Source organism: Temnothorax nylanderi, unplaced genomic scaffold (genome assembly GCF_030848795.1).
Source record: "Temnothorax nylanderi isolate EJ_2023f unplaced genomic scaffold, tnyl_v1.0 TNYL_tig0168_pilon, whole genome shotgun sequence".
Lineage (NCBI taxonomy): Eukaryota > Metazoa > Arthropoda > Insecta > Hymenoptera > Formicidae > Temnothorax > Temnothorax nylanderi.
The window spans coordinates 34,280-56,287 of record NW_027249230.1 but is presented as its reverse complement, the minus strand read 5'-3'; the positions used below and the strand labels follow the sequence as shown (position 1 = coordinate 56,287).

At 39.3% G+C, this 22,008-nt stretch overlaps 2 protein-coding genes across 2 annotated transcripts; one reads left to right on the top strand and one right to left on the bottom strand.

Moving 5' to 3' along the window:
• The first annotated feature begins 67 nt into the window (after positions 1-67).
• On the top strand, positions 68-4,633 carry LOC139777931 (uncharacterized). Its single transcript, XM_071715628.1, has 6 exons — positions 68-407; positions 474-635; positions 1,894-2,312; positions 2,824-3,237; positions 3,460-3,885; positions 4,109-4,633. Exons 1-6 carry the CDS (start codon positions 399-401, stop codon positions 4,623-4,625), a joined length of 1,947 nt encoding a protein of 648 aa, XP_071571729.1. The 5' UTR covers positions 68-398; the 3' UTR covers positions 4,626-4,633.
• A 1,105-nt stretch (positions 4,634-5,738) lies between these two features.
• Cad74a (cadherin 74A) lies at positions 5,739-20,125 on the bottom strand. Its single transcript, XM_071715591.1, has 14 exons — positions 19,841-20,125; positions 14,226-14,529; positions 13,655-13,926; positions 13,337-13,501; positions 12,312-12,750; positions 11,778-12,019; positions 11,034-11,558; positions 10,602-10,954; positions 10,191-10,405; positions 9,409-9,968; positions 8,935-9,243; positions 8,407-8,701; positions 6,533-8,177; positions 5,739-6,312 (listed from the first exon to the last, which is right to left on the bottom strand). Exons 2-14 carry the CDS (start codon positions 14,521-14,523, stop codon positions 6,102-6,104), a joined length of 5,529 nt encoding a protein of 1,842 aa, XP_071571692.1. The 5' UTR covers positions 14,524-14,529; positions 19,841-20,125; the 3' UTR covers positions 5,739-6,101.
• Between the last annotated feature and the right edge of the window lie 1,883 nt (positions 20,126-22,008).

Here is a 22,008-nt window from a genome sequence, read left to right as displayed (position 1 = left end):
TTAGAAGCGTATTTAGCAGGTCAAGCACCGGAACGGTGAGAGATTTTCCTCGCATGTCGTGCGCGCTCGGTGGCACTCGAGTCGTAGTAAGTAGCCCATAACCACCTGCCTTCTACTTACCATAACGAGCCTCCCCCACGAACAAAGGAAATCTCTACGGCGCTGATAGAATCACCAGTGAAAACTGCGTGCCGAGAAATGTGCGATCGTTAGTTGCGTGGGAAGCGGCGAAAGAGCAACGTCGCGTGCTCCATATAGACCGAAATAGCGGCTGTACCATCGGGCTAAAGCAGTCTTCTTTCGTTCGTCAAAATAATCGTTGCCGAGGAACACCTGTTGTCGATCGTTCGCGATTACATCTGACAATGGCGAGGTGAAACAAATTGACAAATCGCGGCATGTCAACGGTAAGCTGATTAATTAAGGATGTTCAGTATCGTCAATGTGTAATCGTAAAGGATACAAATCGCCAGACCTCTCGGAAGGCGATGCTTGAAACCGGCAGGAGATCCGCCATAAGTACATCCGAGCTAGGGCTTTATTCTGACCGCGGTGATCGTTATAACAGGAGTCGCTACGGTTTAATTGTGAGAAAACTTGCGATCGGAGTTATGGTGGTGGTAACGGTGATATTGGTGAGTAATCGTGAGCAGAATTGCAGACATTATTGATTATTGATTTGTTACACTCGTTGTTAGGAAATATTTCAGAACACAGCTGAAGCTTATAACTAAAATTCACAATTGAAGTTCACAGTCAAAGCTCAAAAGCAGAAAAGTTGAAAAAGCATGGTAACTAATTCTAATCAAGTGTACCGCAATTACACGGCAAATAGCTTGAATTGTAGCATTTAATTAGGTATTTTCTTACATATTCTAACAATCGATATCTCTTTCTTCGTGGCGTGAACATGGATATCTCTTGATTGCATCTGTCGTGGCATAACAATGATCCTATTCAATGAGGAAGCATTAATACCGTACTACAAACAGCTTGTTAAAATCATTGAATCTTCAGGATTAGGAATATACAACCGAAGGTTGGCAGCAGTCGGGAGAAAAATAATGCGTTACAACTGAATAGATAAAGCGGTGCTTGTGGCTTGACACTATTCATCACCTTTGTGCACATCTTACAATCAATGATTTCGCTGCATTGTTCTGTCGTACAATTTCTATCGGACAATGACCTTGCACGACAAAACGTCTGCACAATGATTCGCGACGTATCCTGTTTCGCACAATTTTGTTACACGCGCCACCGAGATTATGATAATTAAACGGTACGGAGTTTTTCGCGAGTTTCTTCCACGCGTGAGGAACAATAGACGTAATTACAATTCGCGCGTTTTCTCCGGTAATTAATGTCGGAGACGCGTGTGGAATTGTAATTTCACCGTGAATCTTCGGCTATCCCTTCCATGCATGGGGAGCCAAGCGAGCGAAGATTTCTGCACGCTTCACATATAGGGCGTTAACTGTGTTTCGGTACGAATTAACCGTCGTTCGCCAGTTGGGAACGTCGGTTAATTGCATCTTTGTTGTTTCAGAAGCTGGCTAAACATCGTTCGCGGCATTATAAACGGTTGATTATACAATTTTGCGTTGCAATCGCTCATTTTCTTTCTGCAGTCAAATTCGACATTAACGTTTTTCATTAAGAACTAACATCGTGTCAATCTTGTTAAAAAGTAACGCAATATTTAATTTATTGAAATCTTATAGAAAGTACTAAATTTTATTTCTCCTTCTCAGATATTAAAAGCAATAATTTTATTAATATCTTCGTATTACTAATTATTAAGCTCCGCTTGAGAACTTTTTATTTATTCATCGTCAAATGCTATAAATGCTATTTAAATATTCGAATTTTAATGGTTTAATATTATTATAGGTGGCGATATTTATGTACGATTTTACATCCACCACATCGGGGAATAGTAAAATCAATCAGGAAACAAAACACATATATATACTACAGAATGCTCTCAAGAAATCACCGAATCTCTCGAAAAAACCTACGAATACCACGATCCTGTACGAAACCACGATTAATCGTACAGACGATCTTTCCATGGAAGATCGTTCGGACGATGAGAACTACGAAAGTTTCATGCAACGAAATACAACGAGCATTTTAATGCCGATCGAGACACGCATCGCGAACGAGCCCGAGATGAGAGCGCAGAATCTGCACAATTTCAAGCAGCGAAAGAGAGTGCTGAAGTCCGTGGGAGATGCTAATGAAAATGAAGAATTCGATACCAAGCCATTGTTCGACAATCATTCAATCATTTATCGTGTGAGACAGAGGTAAACGATACGTCATCGTCATTAATCTCCTCAATCAACTTAATAGCGTATCCGATTTCTCCGATCGTTATTCATCAAAATAAACGAAAATATTAAGAACCGAAATTTTTTTTTTCTTGAATAGCGATTTGTAACGATTTGTAAATATCGATTTGACACGACATTACAACCTTCGCACGATGCAACGCAAAAAATTAATACACCTGCAACTAGCGATACTATTCTTTCATTAATAATCCCGAAAATATCATGAATATCATTGACATCTTTTTTATGATGTCAATGATACAAGGAATACTTTCTGTGTTATGTAACATTGTGCCATTGCGCGCGCTAAATCGATTCTAAAAATTGTACATTGCATAGATCTCGCCGATGTAATTCATCATCCGCTCACATTTTATCGTGATGCGTAGAGAGATTAATGATATCGCAAAAATTTACATAATGCGTCAGATAATTTTTTACGCACTGGCCAGTTTTACCCGATGGTTCTTCATCAATTTGGCAGGCACAAATATCCGGATACGGACGAGGACGTGAGCACGGAGGATACACGACCTACGCCGTTTCACTGGGAATTCAAGACACCACATCCGTCATCGTTTAAACGGCCAAGATATCCACAGCTGTCGCAATATCGATACCCGCACACGTCCAGGAGCATTCAGGACATCATCAAGTATCTGACGAACAGAGGTGAGATGCCGAATCGCGGCATCAAGTTCACCGGCGTCTACGTGAATCCGAAGAAGTACGATCTAATCCCCGACATGGGCGAGATGATGTCCAGTAGCGATAAATCCGAGGAAAACGAGATGCCCCCCTATCCGATCAAATCGGGGTCGTACAGTAACGATCCCTTTTACCAGTACAAACCGAAACACCCGGCGGACGTCAATCTCCTAGCCACGTCTAACGTGAGGTTTGTAACGAAAAGAAGTTATTATTTAATGCTTGAATCTAAAAGAATATTAGATATTAATGAATCGAGTTGTAGGTGAGATAAAAATTTATTATATTATTATACAAAATTATCTTTTATCTCATAATAAAATATACAACTTTCTATTTGATGAATAAATCATTATATTATTGTGTCACAGATTAATTAATAACAAGTACTAATCAAATCGTTTTCTTTAAGATTCTCTCCGAGCGGGATACATCGATACAGCCCTTATTACGATCCCGTATATTCTCGACCTTTAATCAATTACAACAAACCGATCATAACGGAACCGCAATACGAAAGCGCCGGCTCCTACTCGATGAACACCGTAACGAAGAGCCGGAAACCGAAGCCGTTCAGCGTAATGCTCGACATTTATCCTATTACCGATATCATGGAGCAGAATAAGAAGACGACGTGGCCTAGGCCTCAAGGATCCACGGACGATTACGATATCAGAAGGCCCATCCAATATCGTGGACAAAAATTTTATGGGCCATCCCCGCAACCTATACCCATTATGGCTGTACCTAGTCCTACGACTGTATCGGAAGAAGAGGAGAGAAAGCAAATGATACTTCATCTAAACTTGTATCCTCGGAAAAAGAATAAGTTTAACAGGTGCGGTTCTTAATACCTTTTCGTTAATCACCTTTGGTTTTTATTATTTCTATAAAATTCGCTTTAAAAAATTGAATTTGAAGTTTGTCTTGCCACTAGAAATCGTAGCTTAATAAAATTGTTTCGCTCTTATATTTATCGAGAAAAATTAAAAACACTTGATATCTTTGTTATCAAAAATTTAATTTGATTTTTAATTTAATAATTTTAATTTTATTTCTAGAAACGATATCATACATAAATCGGCATCGATGAAACCCGCAGAGCAGCAGGAATTTGCAAAGAAGATAATGTCTCCCTTGGAATCGATCACCAAACATTTGACTGATCATTCCGCGATCGAGGAGTCGAAGTTGGAGGAGAATCAAAACTCAGAGACAACCAGTCTTCCGATAACGCGATATCACGAGATGAGTTTGGACGATAAGAACGAGAAAGAGGGAGATCTTCTATTGGATAATGATTCAGAAACCTATTCGGATCTGGTTAATAGCGATGTTACCGTAGGAGATGCTATCGTGCCTTCCAATCATAAATTAAGCGTCGACGAGGATTATGCCAGCACGGAAAAGTATGATATTAATGCGCAAAAAATGATTGTGACTACGGAGAAAGATAGCGCGAATTGCGACAACACAACGATGATCGACAGCCCGGAGGCCAACGCGAACAAAAGCATCGATCTTTCGAAGGATATCGATATCTTCGAAGGATCTCAACGTTTCAGCCTCTTCCGCTGAGATTAAAAATGTTATTGGAGACGTGATTCGTGATTTGTGAGGAAAGATTATCAAATATCTCTTGATAATTCAATGTTAAACGAGACACTCTAATGTTACATAAAAGATTTCACGTCACGTCACTATTACTTGAATCATCAAAAATATCTTTATGCAATGCAATTGTTATCGTATTTTGTTTTGACGAAATATATTTTTGTAGTTCTGCCATTGTGTTTTAATCACAACTTCTCCGCAAGAATTTATTTTAGATTTTTGGAAACGTGTGCTGTTGTTAATTTGGAGAGATACTGCCGAAAGAGAAGGCAAAAAAAGTAATTAACTTGTAATAAGATACAGCATATATCTGTAAGGATATCTACAAGGTAATATGGAGATTTCAACTGAGTTCAATAATCGCGCGACAAACTTTCATTAATCACCGGCGCGGAAAGTGACTCGTTTCTGTTATACGTTAAGTAATTTTGGAGAAAAGAATGACGTCAACGTGCTTTTCACGTAACCAGACAAATATTTCAATACTGTGTTTATAGTCCGTTCGAATCCAGCTCGGCTTGCTTCTTCGCCTTGACATTTTCGTCGAAGGCATTCGGAAATCTCTCGTGATCTTCAGCGAGAATGGACGGGAGATATTCGTCGCTTAATAGAAGATTGCATCATAGGCCACTACGTTGGATGTAATGCACATTTACTAGATGAGATTATCAAATTTAAACAACTAGAAATCTTCAATTCTTTTGCATATAAGTTCTGCTGCAATATAACAAATTTTGAAGAAGTTTAAATCGATTTAAAATAATAGAGCCTGAGTATAAATTTATTTATTTTATTTTTAATTTAATTTATAATATATCTCGGTTTTTACAAGCAGAAAAAATTTTCGACAATGTAAATTTTTATTGTTTCGAGCAATTCTAATGGCCAGGACAACTTTCAATTGACATTTATCTGACATATATACTTATTATATATATATAAACTAATTCTATGTATTACGTTATTATTAACTAAAAAAGGATGTATAACACATTTATAAATTATTTGTTGTAGTTTTAGATATAGGTAGATGTTCATCACATTCTTCTATTTAAACACAGAAATAAAAATCAAAACTAGTTTATACAAATTTGAAAATGTATATATTGTCGGCTATAAAATGTACAACTTTATTTTGTCTTACATTATATTACAACAGAGAACGCACTTGAAGCTTCTTAACAATATCACAAGCATAGTACAAGTAAAATATACAATTCTAAATTCGTCTAAAGTTTACAGTTGTACATTGTACTTATACTATGTTTGTATAATTATAATATATATACTATTAGTCTAATCTTAAAGTTACTTAAGGATAACACATCGTAAAATTTTACAATTTATGTGCTTCATTACATGTGTGTGTCTTACAATCGTACAAATACTTTTTACATTTGCGAGTATAGCACCATCGATTTTTTTCTTCCAAACGCTTCTCTACGTTCTCGAACCCAGCGTACTCGGATGGTAAAGCGTCGTGTCGGCGCCCCATTCGTACGGGCCCTCATGTGGGCCCAGCGTGACCATCGTGCCAGGACCCAAAGTTGTATGAGATCCAGAACTGACCATAGCTGGCCCGGAAGACACGTAACTGAGAGGTGGTCGCGGTTGATCGCGCAAACGCGCGTGTTTCACTTGTCGTTTATACCTGAAGGAGAAATATAGTTTGCAATATTAGGAGAAAATATAGATATTAAAAATTAATAAAGTAATAAAAAACACATCACATTACTGTCAAAAATAAAATAATTTTATAAAACTTCTACTTTTAGACAATTTTGCTGTTATTATATATAAACTACTAACTACTAATAAATAATTGATAGATTGACAGAGAGAAAGAGAGAGAAAGAGAAAAGGAGAGTTACCTGGCATGCATGCAACACAATGTACAGCTGGAGACTATGGTAGCGATTCCGACGAGGACCGCGATGGCCAAGACCCATATCTGCGTCATGGAGGCATCAGCGCGGGCTACCACGGCTGCACAATGCTGCACTTTCTCTACATGATATGTCTTATACACTTTCCTCAGTTCTTTATTCCTCGGGTCAGTCAGCAACGATCGCATCTCGTCCAGGTCGTAGGACTCCTTGCCGACCATCTGGAAGCACGAACTGGTCGAAGAAAAGTCCAGGGAGTTATCCTCCTTCGAGTAGAACTGCGTGTCGTAGACATTGACACTGATCGGCAGCGAAAGAGCCTGTTGAACCGCTCTTTCGAAGTCCTCCAACGTCTTCCTGACTTCGACCGGCGGCTTCGAGAACACGAACTTCAGCATGTCGCGGTCGCGCAACAGGAAGATCCTCACAGTAATATTAGTCTCGCCTCCCGGCGTCACCGAATTGTTCGCCGATACAATCATCTCCATAAAGCCGTCCGCGTATCCCGCCATGGAACCCGTCGTCCTGAGCTCGCCAGTGCGCGCATTCAAGGACAATTGCGACGGTATTTCCTTCTGTGACATGGAGGGATCAACCAGAGACGTGAAAGACACCTTGCTCATGTTGTAATTGATGGACAACGCGCTGGAGTCGGCATCATAGGCCTCTAGGGTGATTAAGCTGGTGTCAATTGGCACGTTCAAGCGAACCCCCAGAGTCACGTTGTCCTTCTTGAAACGCGGTTTATTGTCGTCGATGTCCAGGACCCTGACGAGTACCTGCCTCTCCGATGGGTCCTGTCTATTGTACGGTTTCGGTACTGTGTCTGACTTTTTGGAAGAGTATTTGAAACATTTCACGGTCAATAAATGAAACTCGGCGGTTTCCCGATCGAGACGACCATTCGATTTGATGATCGCGGAATTATTTTCCAGGCGTTCCACCACGAACAACCCCGCCTCGTTCCCATACACGATTTCATAGCCGATCATTCCGTTCTCACCGATATCTTCATCGACCGCTTCGATCACGCCGACTTTGGAACCCACCGGCTCTTCTTCCAGGACGTTCAGCTCAATCGGCGGGCTATCCAGGTTACGTTTGAAGTGCGGTTTGTGATCGTCGATGTCGTTCACGATCACCTGGAGCACCCTGGTCGCCTGTTGAGGCGGCTCACCGAGATCCTGCGCTACCAAGATCAACGTATAGCTGTCTTTGGTTTCTCGATCGAGTAACTTTCGCGTGCTGATCAAACCGGTGTCGCTGTTAATCCTGAAGGCGCTCGCATCCTTGCCAAAATTACCGTCCTCCAGGAAACGGAAGGTTATTCTGCCGTTCGGCAAATTTGGGTCGTCGGGATCGGACGCCACCACTTGGAACACGGGACTACCAACGGTGGAGTTCTCCGCGATGTAGGCTACCTCCTCCAATGTTGGTCTGATAAATAGAGGTACGCCGTCGTTGCTCACCACATCGCCGATGTACAGGGTAAGGCTCACGTCCGAGTACAGAGTTGGCTCGCCGCCGTCTTGTGCTCGCACTCGCATATTGTATGGCTCGGTCCTGCCTTTGCCCGTCAATGCTCGTGCCGAGTAAATCTCGCCCGTTGTATGATTTATTTTAAATAATCCTGAAAGAGTAATCAAATACACAATCAATATTCTAACAATTTATTATCACAAATGTACAAACTATTTTTTATTTCTTTTTTATGTCTTAAAATGTTTCATTTTGCTTAATTTCTCTCTATACATAAAAATAGAAAGAAATATTCTTAAACTTATAAAATAATTTTAATTTCAAATCATGTGACATTTTTATATCTATATTTGTAACTAACTTTAATACTTTGACCCTACCATTAGCTTCGCCTTCGTCGATGATCTCGAAGTGGATCGTCCCGCCTTCACCTTCGTCCGGATCGGTAGCCGTGGTGTTCACCACGCTGATTCCCACCGGTGCGTTCTCCGGAATCACCGCGGTGTAAGATTCCTGTTCGAAGCTAGGAGCGTTATCATTAACATCGAGGACATCGATCGTCACCAAGGCTCGACTACTTCGTTGCTCGGCTCCACCTTGGGGCATGTCTGATGCCACGACATAAAAACGCAACACCGATTGTCTCTCTCTGTCGAGAGTCGTGTTTGCGGCGATCTATAAATTATTTCTTTCATTATTCGTCTTATTTTAAAAACTATAAAAATCATGTAAGAAGACATAGTTTAAAAAAATTGGAGTATTTTTTATATATTCTTTAGATTTTACGTTATTCTTTAGATTAGCTTTGAAGAAATAGAATCTTTCAGATATTTTTGGAATATTTTTTTATTTTTTAAGTTCTAAAATTTAAATTAGAACATTGTTAGAGATCACTAGGGGAGTTTTACCTGGATATTGCCCATTATGGGATCCACTTCAAAAAGATTGGCGTTCTCGCCTGTTAAAGAGTATCTCACTTCACCATATCCTCTTTGGACTTCTTGTTCAGTTTTAGAGCTATCCATATCCAATGCCTGCACATTCAACACGATTTTCGAAGGTTTAGCTGACTCCAATACAGAGATCTTGTAATCTTTTTGTCCAAACACGGGACTGTTGTCGTTGATATCGTGAACTTCGACGATTACGTTGGCCTCCGACATCTTTCGCGTTATATCGTAATCTCTGGCAAGCGCTCGTACTTTAAAGCGAATAAACTGAAAGTAGGAGCAAAATTTTACATCTTAAAACATACATTAATAAATATCTCTATAATCTTGCTAAAATTTTATTTTAGATTTTCCGATTTTTTTATTACACAATTTTTAGTCTCAACATTTATGATCTGCATTTAAACCATGTAGTTTTAAAATTACAATTACCTTCTGATTCAGCACTTCGTAATCCAGCCTCTTGCTTAGCACCACGTTACCGCTCTGAACACCCACATTAACGTAGCCTTCGTCATCGTCCTCTCTCACCAATTCGAACCTTTGAACCGAATATCCTGTCGTCGGCTCTTTCGCCGACAACATTAACAATGTCGTACCCAAGGGTTGTTCTTCCGGAATCGTGATTTTTATCGTCGGATTATTTGGTGACCACCCGGAATTGGTGAACGTCGGATTGTCATCGCTGTAAGCTTGTATGTAAATTATTACCTCCACCTTGGCTATCTGTTCATCCTTGTCGACGACGGCATTCAAATCCTTCGCCTGCACCGTAAGTATTATAACAGCGGCCACTTGATAATCTAGCATTCGGTTCACAGTTATTACACCGGTCGTCGAATTTATTCGAAACGCCGTTTTGTAATCGTAAGAGGCAGTGCTCTTCAAGGCGACGCCGGTCTTGTCGACAGCCCGTATCGGTTCTACCAGAGAATACTCCAAATATGCGTCTGCGTCGGGATCATTTGCTACCGCCCTCAATACAACTTCACCTGTTCATAAGAAATTCTTCATAAGCAACAATAATTTACCGACAAGTAGTTAAAGCATCGGAAATAAAACCATTATGCGATATTTTCACAGAAGCTATATTGTCTGAAAGTATTTAATAATAGCCAAGTATAGAAAATCTAGGATCTTTAGTTTTAATTCTAAAAATGACTCGTTTGATGTAAAGTTAATTTTTAATAGGTAACTGTTTATTAGCAACGTACCGATGGCTGCGCGTTCCGAAACATGAACAGTGCACGTTGATTCATTGAATGTCGGCGGTTTATTATTTACATCTATGATGTTCACGGTGACGGTAGTGGTGGCAGTCTCTCTGACAGGTGTACCTGAATCAACGGCGTACACAATCACCTCGTATTTTTCACCGCCAGTCTCCAGATCCAAGCGAGCGTCAGGTGAGACAGTTATGATGCCAGAACTGTAATCAGCCGCTCTTATTAACTTTGCTGGTGTCGATCTTTATTTTATTGTATCATGACTATTAAATCTTGCGAGTTAAAATAGCGAAATAAAATAATTATAATAAAAACAGGCCAGAAAAAAATTAATAAGAGAACGGCTCTAAATTCTCTAACATATTACATTTCAGTTATCTAGTGGACTTTATATTGCACCTGGAATCGATAACGAAATTATCCTTGGAACCGGACGCGATATAATACTGCAGCAAATTATCTCTTCCGTCGGGATCGTTAGCGATTACTCGAATGACTTCCGTTCCGGGAGATGCGTTTTCCAAGAGCCTTGCACGATAAGCATTAGGACCTGGTAAGTTCGACTTGTAGTTTCCTCGGAAGATAGGCTTCTGGTTTCCAGGAACACCGACGCGAACAAAAAGCTTCGCCTCGGAATATAATGGCGGTGTGCCGGTATCAGTCGCGCGAATCATCAATTCGTAAATGCCCCTTTCAGTGTCGCCAGAACGAACCGGTTTCGACATAGTTACCTCGCCTGAGTCCGGATTAATCTGTAAAATTCATATTTAAAAGCAAACGTTAAAAAAATGCATCCCTATAAAAAGATGTAAAAGCATTTTAACGACGAACCTTGAAGACGTCATCTGTCATACTATTATGCCGGCTAATCGAATACACGACTTTCCCATTGCCCTGCATAGGTCCGTCAACGTCGGTCGCCCTGACGAACATTTGCGGATCAAAGCTGGTAGCATCTTCGCGAACGGTCCTAGAATACTCCGGCTGTTCAAACGTCGGCTTGTTATCATTAACGTCGTCGAGTTCAATAAGAATATTAACGGCGGACACTCGACCGCCGCCGTCCGTCGCCTCCATCGTCAAGGAATAAGACTTCTGCGCTTCGTAGTCCAATTTGTTCGCCACGAATATCCCGCCCATCTGCGAATCGGTCTTGAATTTGTCCGCGCCGAAACCACGCAGAGTGTACGTTAATTTGCCGAAAGAACCGCTGTCGTAGTCCTTTGCATAAACATCACCGAAACGAGTGCCGGGTTCCGCGTCTTCCGAGACCGACAGTTTGTACACCGACCGAGAGAATTCGGGGCTGTGATCGTTGGCGTCTAATAGCTGGATGTGCACTCTGCAAGTGGCTACCTACAAAACAATGATTTTCTCTATAAAAACCACATTGGCAAGGAGGAATAAAATAACTGATTATTTCTATTTTACGTAAGAATATAGAAAATGATATACATTTCAAAGTTATTTAAATGATTTCTAATTGACTTATTATAAGTTAATCACAAATTCTTTAAGCGATATAATTAAGCTATGTAATGATATTTTTAATTTTAAATATTACAAAGAACTAACCACTTCGCTCGCTACAGTCGCGATGACGTCGAACTCAATTTCTCTCTTTGCAGGATCGTCAACATCGTAATCGAGAACATTGACATCCTTAGCCTTGATCACTACCGGTACTCGACCCTGAGCCTCTTCGGGACTAACAATGAATGCTTTGCTGATTCCAGGGTATCGCGGCACATCTCGCAACGCCAGGAAATACTTGGCATTGTCGCCCACGTCGCCATCGCTCACAATCATATTCAGACCTGCTTAATCATGATGTCGTCAAACACGAGGATCTCCCCGAAGAGGAAACAAAAACGGTAAGTAGAGAAACGCGAAATAAAGAAAATCCCAAATTTTACTACTATCATTTTTATAAATAATCAACACTTATATCTGTTTTATAATTAAAAGAGTAAAGAATATATAATAAAATTTAAAATTATCCTTTAATCGTTGAAACAAATTAGAGAAAAATATCTCAAATTAATGATGTGGAAACACTGATTCATTTAACTTTACAGAAGGAACACGATTTTTAGCAAGCTCAACGACCTGGTAGAGGAGTGTCCTTTCCAATATCCTCGGAGATCTTGATGCTGAAATAATCCTCGTTGAAAGTAGGCACGAGGTCGTCCACGTCTGTGACGACGATTGTGACGATCGACGTCGCGGTGTCGGCTGGTATTTCATTGTTGATCAGCTCGGTGGCTCTAACTTGGAAGGTGTAAATACCGCCGTTCTGCAGGATCCTGGGATCCTCGCGATCGAGAGACACGTTAGTCGTGACCAGTCTGCCAACCGTGACATCACCGTCACGGGACATCTCGAGATCGAAGTGACCCGCGTCGTCGTCCTCCAGCGTCAGCAACAGATTTCTCGATTGACCGGTGTCACCGTCACGTGCTCGTACTATCAAAACCGTGTGACTAGCTGCTGTGTTTTCCGGAAGCGCCGCGCTGTAAGGCGCATTCAGGAAGATAGGTGGCTGATCCTGAGAGAGAAATTTGTGCAAAAGTTTATTTCGCCGTTTACAATATAGCTCTTTTACAAGGAATTACTTTCTTATCTGTTTCTATTGATTTTATAAGGCCTATACTTTGCTGATTTAGATTAACATTACTTCTATCATTAAAAATTGAAAAATTGTGCGTTTAAGTAAATTAAATTGTAATCACTGAGATAACGAGTCTCGCAATTTTTTGGCTATTATAAGTTAATATTCGTCTCTATTATTCAAGATTTCTACAATACAATTAAACTTAGCTTAATAAAAAGTGACATTAAATTTAAAATCAATATCTAAAAATAGAATATACCAAGTATTTAGTAGTGCGAGGAATATGAGATAAAAATAAAATTGCGATAATCTCGTTACTTTAACGTGAATGACCCCTGTGCGTTACTCGTGACCGAGATGAGTCTTCACTTGATAGCGTTCGCGCTGACAGGCAGAGATTGAATAACAGGTTGATGATTTCCTACTAATTTTATCGTAAACGATGTTATTATCCAATATAGAACTACCGCCACGCCGACTTTGTGCACAGTTATCTTAGTGATGATCAAGACCTACTTACCTGAACATCGAGGACATCAACGGCAACGGTCGCTCTGGCCTGCAACCTCTTCGACGGATCATTGGCTCCGTCGACAGCCAGCAAATTAATCAAATATGAATTTCTCCTCTCATAATCTAACGGTTTCACTAACGTGATTTGCACGTCGTATTTCCCTTCAGCGAGCTGAAACAAACCGCAATAATCTCAATCATTTTCCATCAAAACTAAAGAATAATATACATATGTATATTTTAAACATATTTATATTTATGCTTAATTTAATTTGAGCAATTAATTTTCTTAATTTAATTTTTCTAATAATCACAAATTAGTTACCTTCTCCGTGGAGACGTTGAAGACCTCGCAGACGTCGTCGTCGCGCGACGCCGAGACGCATTGCACGTGAACATCGGCGTTCACACCACCGTCGCGATCGGTGATCATGATCGTGCCCGAAGGAAGTAACAGGTCACCCACGTGCGCACTTTCCGGCACTCTGGCTGCATACGGCCGGCCGTGATAAACCGGTGGATTATCGTTTTCGTCGAGCACCGCTATTTCGCGACGAAGTGACACCGTATTAGGTTCCGACCCGGCGACACCTTCATCTGGAACGAGCAAATTTATTCTCAATAAATTCAATCAATTTTTCTCTTATTGTGACTCGATAAAATAACTTTGTTATATTTCATTCGATACACAGTAATACTTATATATGAAGATATCTAATATAATGGTACATAAAAAAATATAGAGCAAGTTTTTTAAATTTTAATTTTGTAAGGATTGTTTATAGAAATTTAGCTATGCATGATGATTTAATTTTGTGAGGATTGTTTATAGAAATTTAGCTATATATTAATGTATGATGATTTTGTTATGTAATAGATTAGCCATGTCATTTTACCTGTTATGCTAATAATGACTTCGATGAGGTCTTGTACTTCTCTGTCTAAGGCTTTCCTCAGGGTCACTACCCCAGTCTCCCTGTTCACGGTGAAGTATTCGCCGCTGATAGAGTAATGCAATCTGGATTCTTCAGGATCCTCCCCCCGGAGAGTATAAACGGGAGCACCGGGTGGTGCACCCTCTGACACAGCCAACCTGGCCATGTCTCCACCTTGAATGAAGTGGGGCGCCCTGTTTATCACTTGACCCCATGACGAAGACCACGTGGAGACCAACAGCAAAAAAATCGCCCACATCGTCACCTGCGATTAATTTGTGCTATAAGTCAGTCATAGCGACAAAAAGCAAAACAATAAGATAAACCAATTAAAGTTAATCAAATTTAATTTAAAAATTAAACATAATAATAGAAAATAAAATATGGCTTATTATTTAAATATAAATCTTGGAGACATAAATCAGACAATTAATTTTATTCTTATTTAAATGGCAATAAATAAAATTAACGCTTATCTCCGATACACAAAAGAGAATTAGATTACAATTATCGAAGCAGAAAAATCTGCTACCGAAAATTATTATTAAAGCCTGTAGGATTGTCGTGCCCAAGTTCGTCGAACCATTATTCGAAAAGTTACGATCGACGCATGCAAACGAGCGTGCGGATAGGAAACAGCTATCGCGTGAGTAGGATACAAGATTCGCGCTTTAGCCTCCACTTAAATGCGACTATCTGCCGTCTACTACTACATTCTTCTTAGTCGTTGTACGGGAGAGAGAAGTTTGGCGTGCAGGCGATCCGCGACCGGTACTACCGACAACCTCCGCAATCGCCAGTCGGTCGGCTCGTCGAAATGCGTTTTCCGCCGAGTGAAATGCCGTTAGAAATCAGATTCCATTTCAGGAGTTCGCAGAAGCCGATCTATATGTGAGAATGGCTCGACGACGTGACCAAATCGAATCGCAGGGAGAATCGAACGGCAGAAATGCGTGACTTTTCATAGTTTGCATGAAGAAATCGTGCGAGTTCGAAGAAAGCTATTTTTATAGGGGAAAAAATAGGGTCTGCTTTAAGGGCCTAATTCATCTTCTAAGAAAATTTATGTTACAAGAAAAATTTGTTTTGTAGAGAGAGATCTTTTTATATCTTACGATACAAGAAGAAGGCTTTAACTTCGAAAAAAGTGTATAATAATGTATCACACCAACATTATTGTATGTATCTAATATAAATTTTTATATAAATATCTAAATTTTACATAGGCTTAAACATTTCTTTTTAATAACGAAAACGGCTAATTTAGAATTTACAAATTTAGAAATGCAAATTTGCAAATTTAGAATTTACATTAGCAGATTATTATTGACCGTCGTAAAAAATTGTGCTCGCTTTCTTAACTACTACTCCCACGCAACGTTCGCAACGAGACATCAGTCGCGTCCTACCCTTGATATCGCGTGGGCAAATACGACGCCTTGCGTTACCGTATTACTAGGCACTAGAAAGGAATGATGCCGGCAAGAGCAACAGTGACACACAGCGTGGGGTAATGGCCCTGCATTTCCTCGACGCCTTGGTGCGTGCAGAGCGACCTCGACTTCCGCGTTCTGCCGGCCGCGGCCGGCATCGAGAATCGCGTCTCGCAGCCCCGGAAGATGTAATTATCAATCGGCCGGAGGAGGAAAATTTACGGTTGCCGTACATACTTGATGCTACCCTACCCCCTTCTTTTCGTACATCTTAAGAACAGCTCTCGAATGCGAATCCATATTTACACGCCGCGCCGGCTAGAAGGAAGCGCGTGTTACGCGCGATGCAAGATGCAATCTCCTGCAGCGAGGATAAGTGCGACACGCGAACGAACGCGCACGAGCGAGTTCGTAATAAGACGAGAAGCAATGCTCTCTAAGGATACGAAGACGATGGTTGATAAATGCGAATAATACGTGCTTGTGTATGCTGTGGAATGTCTGAAGCTGCTAGTATTAATACGGATTTAAGTTTTATATAATAATTATTTTAGATAACTAGATATTTTTTGGGCTAAAAATTTCTTCAAAACTCTTCAAATATTTCTTTCGTATGATCGTATGATCGTTATAACTTGAGCTCTATTTGGTAACGTTACATTACGTCATAATGCTGGCAAAGGCACCGTACGTATTAAATCTTAGTTTTCATCATTGTTCCTTTGTACCACCGTGATTAGATAAAATGCAATTTTCTTCAGTCTCTTGTCTTCCTTTAGTTTTTATAAACGAACAGAATTGAGAATCAAGCACTCGACTGTGAATGCGCAATGAAAGTAGAGGCCTGTAATTACCATACACTAAAAGCGAGATTTCACTACCTAGAACAATTACTCTTAATTGTTGAACGTGAGTCAATGCAGATTCGCGGACAATGAAGCAAATTTATCCTTTTAACGAAATGTCTAAAACTTGAAACTTAAAACATTAATACTTAGTTTCATGTTCTGAATACTTAAGATAAGATAAATGTACTCCTATACTATATACGAAAGAAAGAGAAAGAGAGAAGAATGAATTTAATAATATTAAATTTTTGTAGAGTTTATTTATCAAATATAAAAATTTCAAAGTTCAAACAAGATTCTTTATGCAACTAATCCATAATTGAAAGCCCCTATTATGATTTCGCAACTCTTATTTAACACGAACATTGAATGATGCACACGTTAACGAGAGCGCATTATCTCGAAACGAACTCGGTTTCTCCGACTTCGTGTACTTGGAGTAATGCGGAAAACTGCGAGGTGCGAAAACCGTGACGATAACCGCGTGCGTATCGACGCTTTACCGAGTAGATTGTGACACGTACGGAGAACCTTAAACAGAAGCGACTGTTACTGCAAGCCAAGTATAAAATGATACCGAAAGATTGAATGATGACTGCGGTCGCAGCTGTGCAGACGAGAAAGGAGTCAAGTGCAACTCCCATGCAACGAAACTGTTTGGAAATTAACGCTTGCGAAAGATCGCCACGGACTCATCGCTACTCTATGTTTAATTATTGTGGTTTTACAACTACTGCAATTTTATTTTTATGACAAGCAAATTTGTTACTATTGTTTTTACACATGCCTGCGTATTTGTATTAAGAATTTAAATATATGCATTGAACAGGCAAATGAAAAATACATTGCAGATAATATAAAATAATTCCTTAGTTTGTCTATAATAATTCTTATTCTTTTATATCAATAGCATTTTTTACTATAATAAAACGGTATAAATCAATTTCAAATTTAATTAATGTTTTACATCTTGCAAGTTGATTACTCAGCGCGAATAAATTTCTTGGACATTTAATAAATAAGATGCTGATTTCTGCGAATAATGTGTGTCATATATTAATCATTGATTCTGGGAATAATTTCTACAAATCTATATAATATATCAAATTGAATATTCTTTCGTTACAGAATGTGCATACATTCTTATCTGCAATTTTTTTTAAAATTTAAATAACATTTCTTTAGCAAATAAAGAAATATTGATAACTTATAGATAATTTACGCTTTTGTTAAAGTGATGCTAGACATCAATAAAAAAAAGAGTAAAATTTTATATTGTAATTCGTAAATATTTTAATTTATTACTTATAAATCTGTACAACTTTCTGCAAATCATAGAAGTGAGTTTAATTTACCGCGAAACTTTCTATTATCTTTTTATTTCCTTGGAGGTAAACAATAACAGGAATGAATTAAAATTATGTAGGTGATGAGATTCAAGCTTATCGGACCTATTCTAGAAATAATTTTAAAAATAGATGGTTAGTTCTAAGGAAAGGGGAAGTGGGGGAAACGGGGAAAGAAGAGCGCAAGTGGGACAAATAGCAGGAACGAGCGAAAGAGGAAGCCATAAGCAAGGAAAGAGCAAGAGAGAAAGAAAAAAACCGTTACACCCCTCTTCCTCTGGTCTCCGTTACGTTACGCGGTTGGAATCCTGACACTGCGTGACCAAGTGATGCCAGGATGAATGACGAAGAAAAGGAATATTCTGGTGTGCGCATCTTTTCCTGCAGATCTTCACTTTCATCAGCACGCTTCGTAAAGGACACGGCAATTTTTTGAATTTCTTAAACCCTCGTAAATGATCCTTAAAATAAACTAGTAAACCACTTATTTTTTAATTCTTCGTATTATATGAGAATTTCGCGTATACGGTTTATGATTTGTTCGCGAATATAAGACTGCTCGCTCCTTTCGGGTTACTGGAAATTCCGACAATCTCTGGAATCATTTGTCCTCTTAATTGACGGAAGTCACGCAGCACGCGCGCAAGAAAATTGCCGTCGAAAAATTCGCGCCCACGGCTTTTCCTGTTCCTCGAACTTGACACTGGTTCCTTGAATCCAGGACTTCGCCAGACCGCAAACTCACTGCCGGAACTGGTTTCTCCGCGACGACTGACGAAAAAGACAATAAGAATTTGATCGAAGACTTACGTGGCCTCGCCAGACTAAGTCAATTATCCGTAGCAATATGTTGGAATTTTTGACAATGCATCAATCAATTCTCAAAAATTCTAACACAGCACGAATTAATTTAATATATTATATATAACATCGCGATAAGTTATAATATAATATATTGTATAAAATATTTAACATATGAATATCCAAATTCTTTTCTCTATTTTTCGATATTATTTGAAGTTGTTTTATTGAATTTATATATGTCGTAACATATAGATATTATTAAAACCAGATAACCGATACAGGTTTCAGTGCCGTCGATGTATCACCGTTCTTCAGGTACCCAACAAAAGGAGAAGCACGATTATACCGTTGCACCAAGAAATCGTCGAAGAACGAGACGACATCCTCAATCGACGACCCCGATTCCTCGATTTGCATGAGCGTCGATTTGCAATCGTGTTCAGATCCAGTGTCCAATTTGGATCCCTCTTTTTCTGTTATATTATTTCATCAATGTGCAATGAATTTAGAAATTGTAAATAGCGCTCTCTAATGTATTCAACTGAGAATAATAATTACGAAAAGAGTGACGCAAACACAAACTAGAAATAGAACAGAAACGGAAAACCACAAGTCACTCGAATTTCCAGTAATCCGAAAGGAGCGAGCAGATCTCACACTCACGAACAAATCATAAACTGCATACACAATTCTTATTATATGATACGAAGAATTAAAAAGTAAATAGCTTATTAGCTTTATTTCAAGGATGATTTAAGAATATTTGATAAATTCAAAAAATTCCTGTGTCTTTTGCAAAGAGTATAGAGATATAAAATCCTAGCGAAACATTTCTCTAGTGGTGGAGACAATAAGAACTCTTCCAATCAGCAATTAAAACAAGAAATAAATCAGCAGCCATCTAACTCATATTTTATTGTTTCAGGACGAGCAAATCTTCAATATTGGCAGTATTCTCAGACACCTGTCGAGTTCACGGAAATCGAAACTGATCGGTCGTCATCACCTCCACAAAGGACTCTCCGTTATTTGATCAGTCTCTTCACATCAAAAGTAAGTACCCAGGTCGACGTTTTCGGCAATTAACACGTGTCACGAAATCAAGAAGTTCATCTCACACTTCTCCATAAGCTCACACGACTTACCTTCCAAAGTCGCTCCAAGATACCGCGCTCTGCACAACACGGTTTATCACCTCATCGTGTCACGACACCGCACGTGCTATATTCCCGCGCACCATTCGTTCTATGTTCACTTAAACGTATTCGCGAAATCGCGTCGAATCCGCATGACACACCTGCGGAGAAGTAACTATAAAGTAAATAAAAGGACGAACAGAGGCGCGAGAAAGTGTCTCTTCTACTCTCTCGGTATCATTGAACGTCGGCGTCGTTCCGGACCGAAAAGAGAACCAACCGGTGTCTGCCAGCCAATGGACAGGTCTATACTGCATCCTAAGGAGGTATGCGGCCTCCACCACGGGAATGGAAGGTATGGAGAGAGAAAAAGAGAGAAAGAGAAAGAGAAGCCGCGCGCCTCGGAGTAAGGAGAGCCTATAGTCTGTACTCGGTAAAGCTCGACCGAGGACGACGACGACCTGAGGTGCGAGCCTTTTTTCTCCCATTGTTACTCAGAGTGACCCTCGAAATCAGTTTGATTCGACCTTCGGTAGCAAATCTAAAGATTGCGTTTAGTCTAAAAAAATTTAATAGTTTGCAAAACGATTTTTCTACGATTAGAAATCTATTGGATAAAAATAATTTCAGTTTTTGTAATATATAGTTAATTTTTATTTCTCTATATTTTATAACAATTTATATGCAAAATAAATGAAATTTTCTGTAATATAGGTATTACAATAGCAAATTTTTGCGGCAAGGATTTAATAATGCAAAACGAGAAAGAAAAAATTCTGCTTCAGTCTTTTGCTAATAACATATGATTTGACATTTTTAATGAAAAATGACAGAAGATTGGGACTATAATAAGAAGCGAATCGATGATGAGAACGGAATTGCGTCATCAGTTTTCCTGACATTTCGTTTGCTAGAAGCAATCTTGAAGGTGTTGTGACCTTTCAATGCAGCTCCTTGATTAATCTTCAGGTACATTATGAAAGTTATTTTTTTGGATCAAGTATATTCACGTTAAAAAATGAAGTTAATCTTATCTTTAGTCATACAAACGTTGCGATGAAGAAATGCATGTCAATAATTATGCTTTAAAGAGAGAAAGTCAATTTTTTTTGTTCAATAAAGTGTGTCAGTATCTATAAAAATTAAACAATTATCTTCTTTAAGAATCTCTTTATAATCTCAAGTTTTAAGAGCCGCTTCAACTTCAATATCCAATCAACAAGATGTTGCCACTTAAAATGAAGATTATTAAAAGCAATATAATATTACAGTACCTAATTTATAATATTAATATAGAAGTACATTTAACGGCAATATGTATATTGTTTAAATATTATTAAAGTATTATTCCCTCATTATAACATATTATCAAAGATACAATTTTCAATTTTTTCAAGTATACTTTGAACAAGCTGGTTTTTGTAAAATTCAAACAGATTACAAAAAAGTATAACACAATTTATGTCAGTAATTAAATAGCATTTTAAAGATGGTATCTAGATGCAGTGTAAGCTGCGGCTAAGTTTATCTTCAAGTTCCTCGTTCTCGTCCATCTCATCAGAGAGATAGTTCAAAAGGTCTCTTTCTCTCTCATTCTTTCTTAAGGCGAACGTTTAACGTGTACAGGCTGTAAAAGAGCAATGTTAAAATGCCGAAGGCTTGATGTGCTTCGTCCCTCTCCGTTCTCTTCACCCGTTCTTCCACTTCTCTCTCTCTCTCTCTCTCTCTCTCTCTCTCTCTCTCTCTCTCTCTCTCTCTCTCTCTCTCTCTCTCTCTCTCTCTCTCTCTCTCTCTCCCCTCCCCTTCCACTCCCTCTTCTTCCTTTCTCGCTCTTTCGCTCGGTGGGGATAAAAAGGACGCGGAAAAGGGGTATCCGTGAATCGTAGCGTGAAAGGGGAATAAGAACGACGAGAGAGGAACCGAGAGATAGGTATAGAAAATCAGTCAGGTAAGAGGAGGACGACCTCGCTACGGCGAGCGTGCGGGGAAGGGGATTTGTACAGTTAGCAAAGGTTGTGCGGCAAGCGCGACTCCACCTTCGATAGAGTATCATGCCAGCATCTAAAGTCGGACGGAGATTGTTTTCCTCTCTATAGAAACGGGACAACACGGTGATCAAGACCTATCCAAGTCTGTCGGGGATCGGGCAGACCGGATTCTGGGTTTCCAATCGCGGT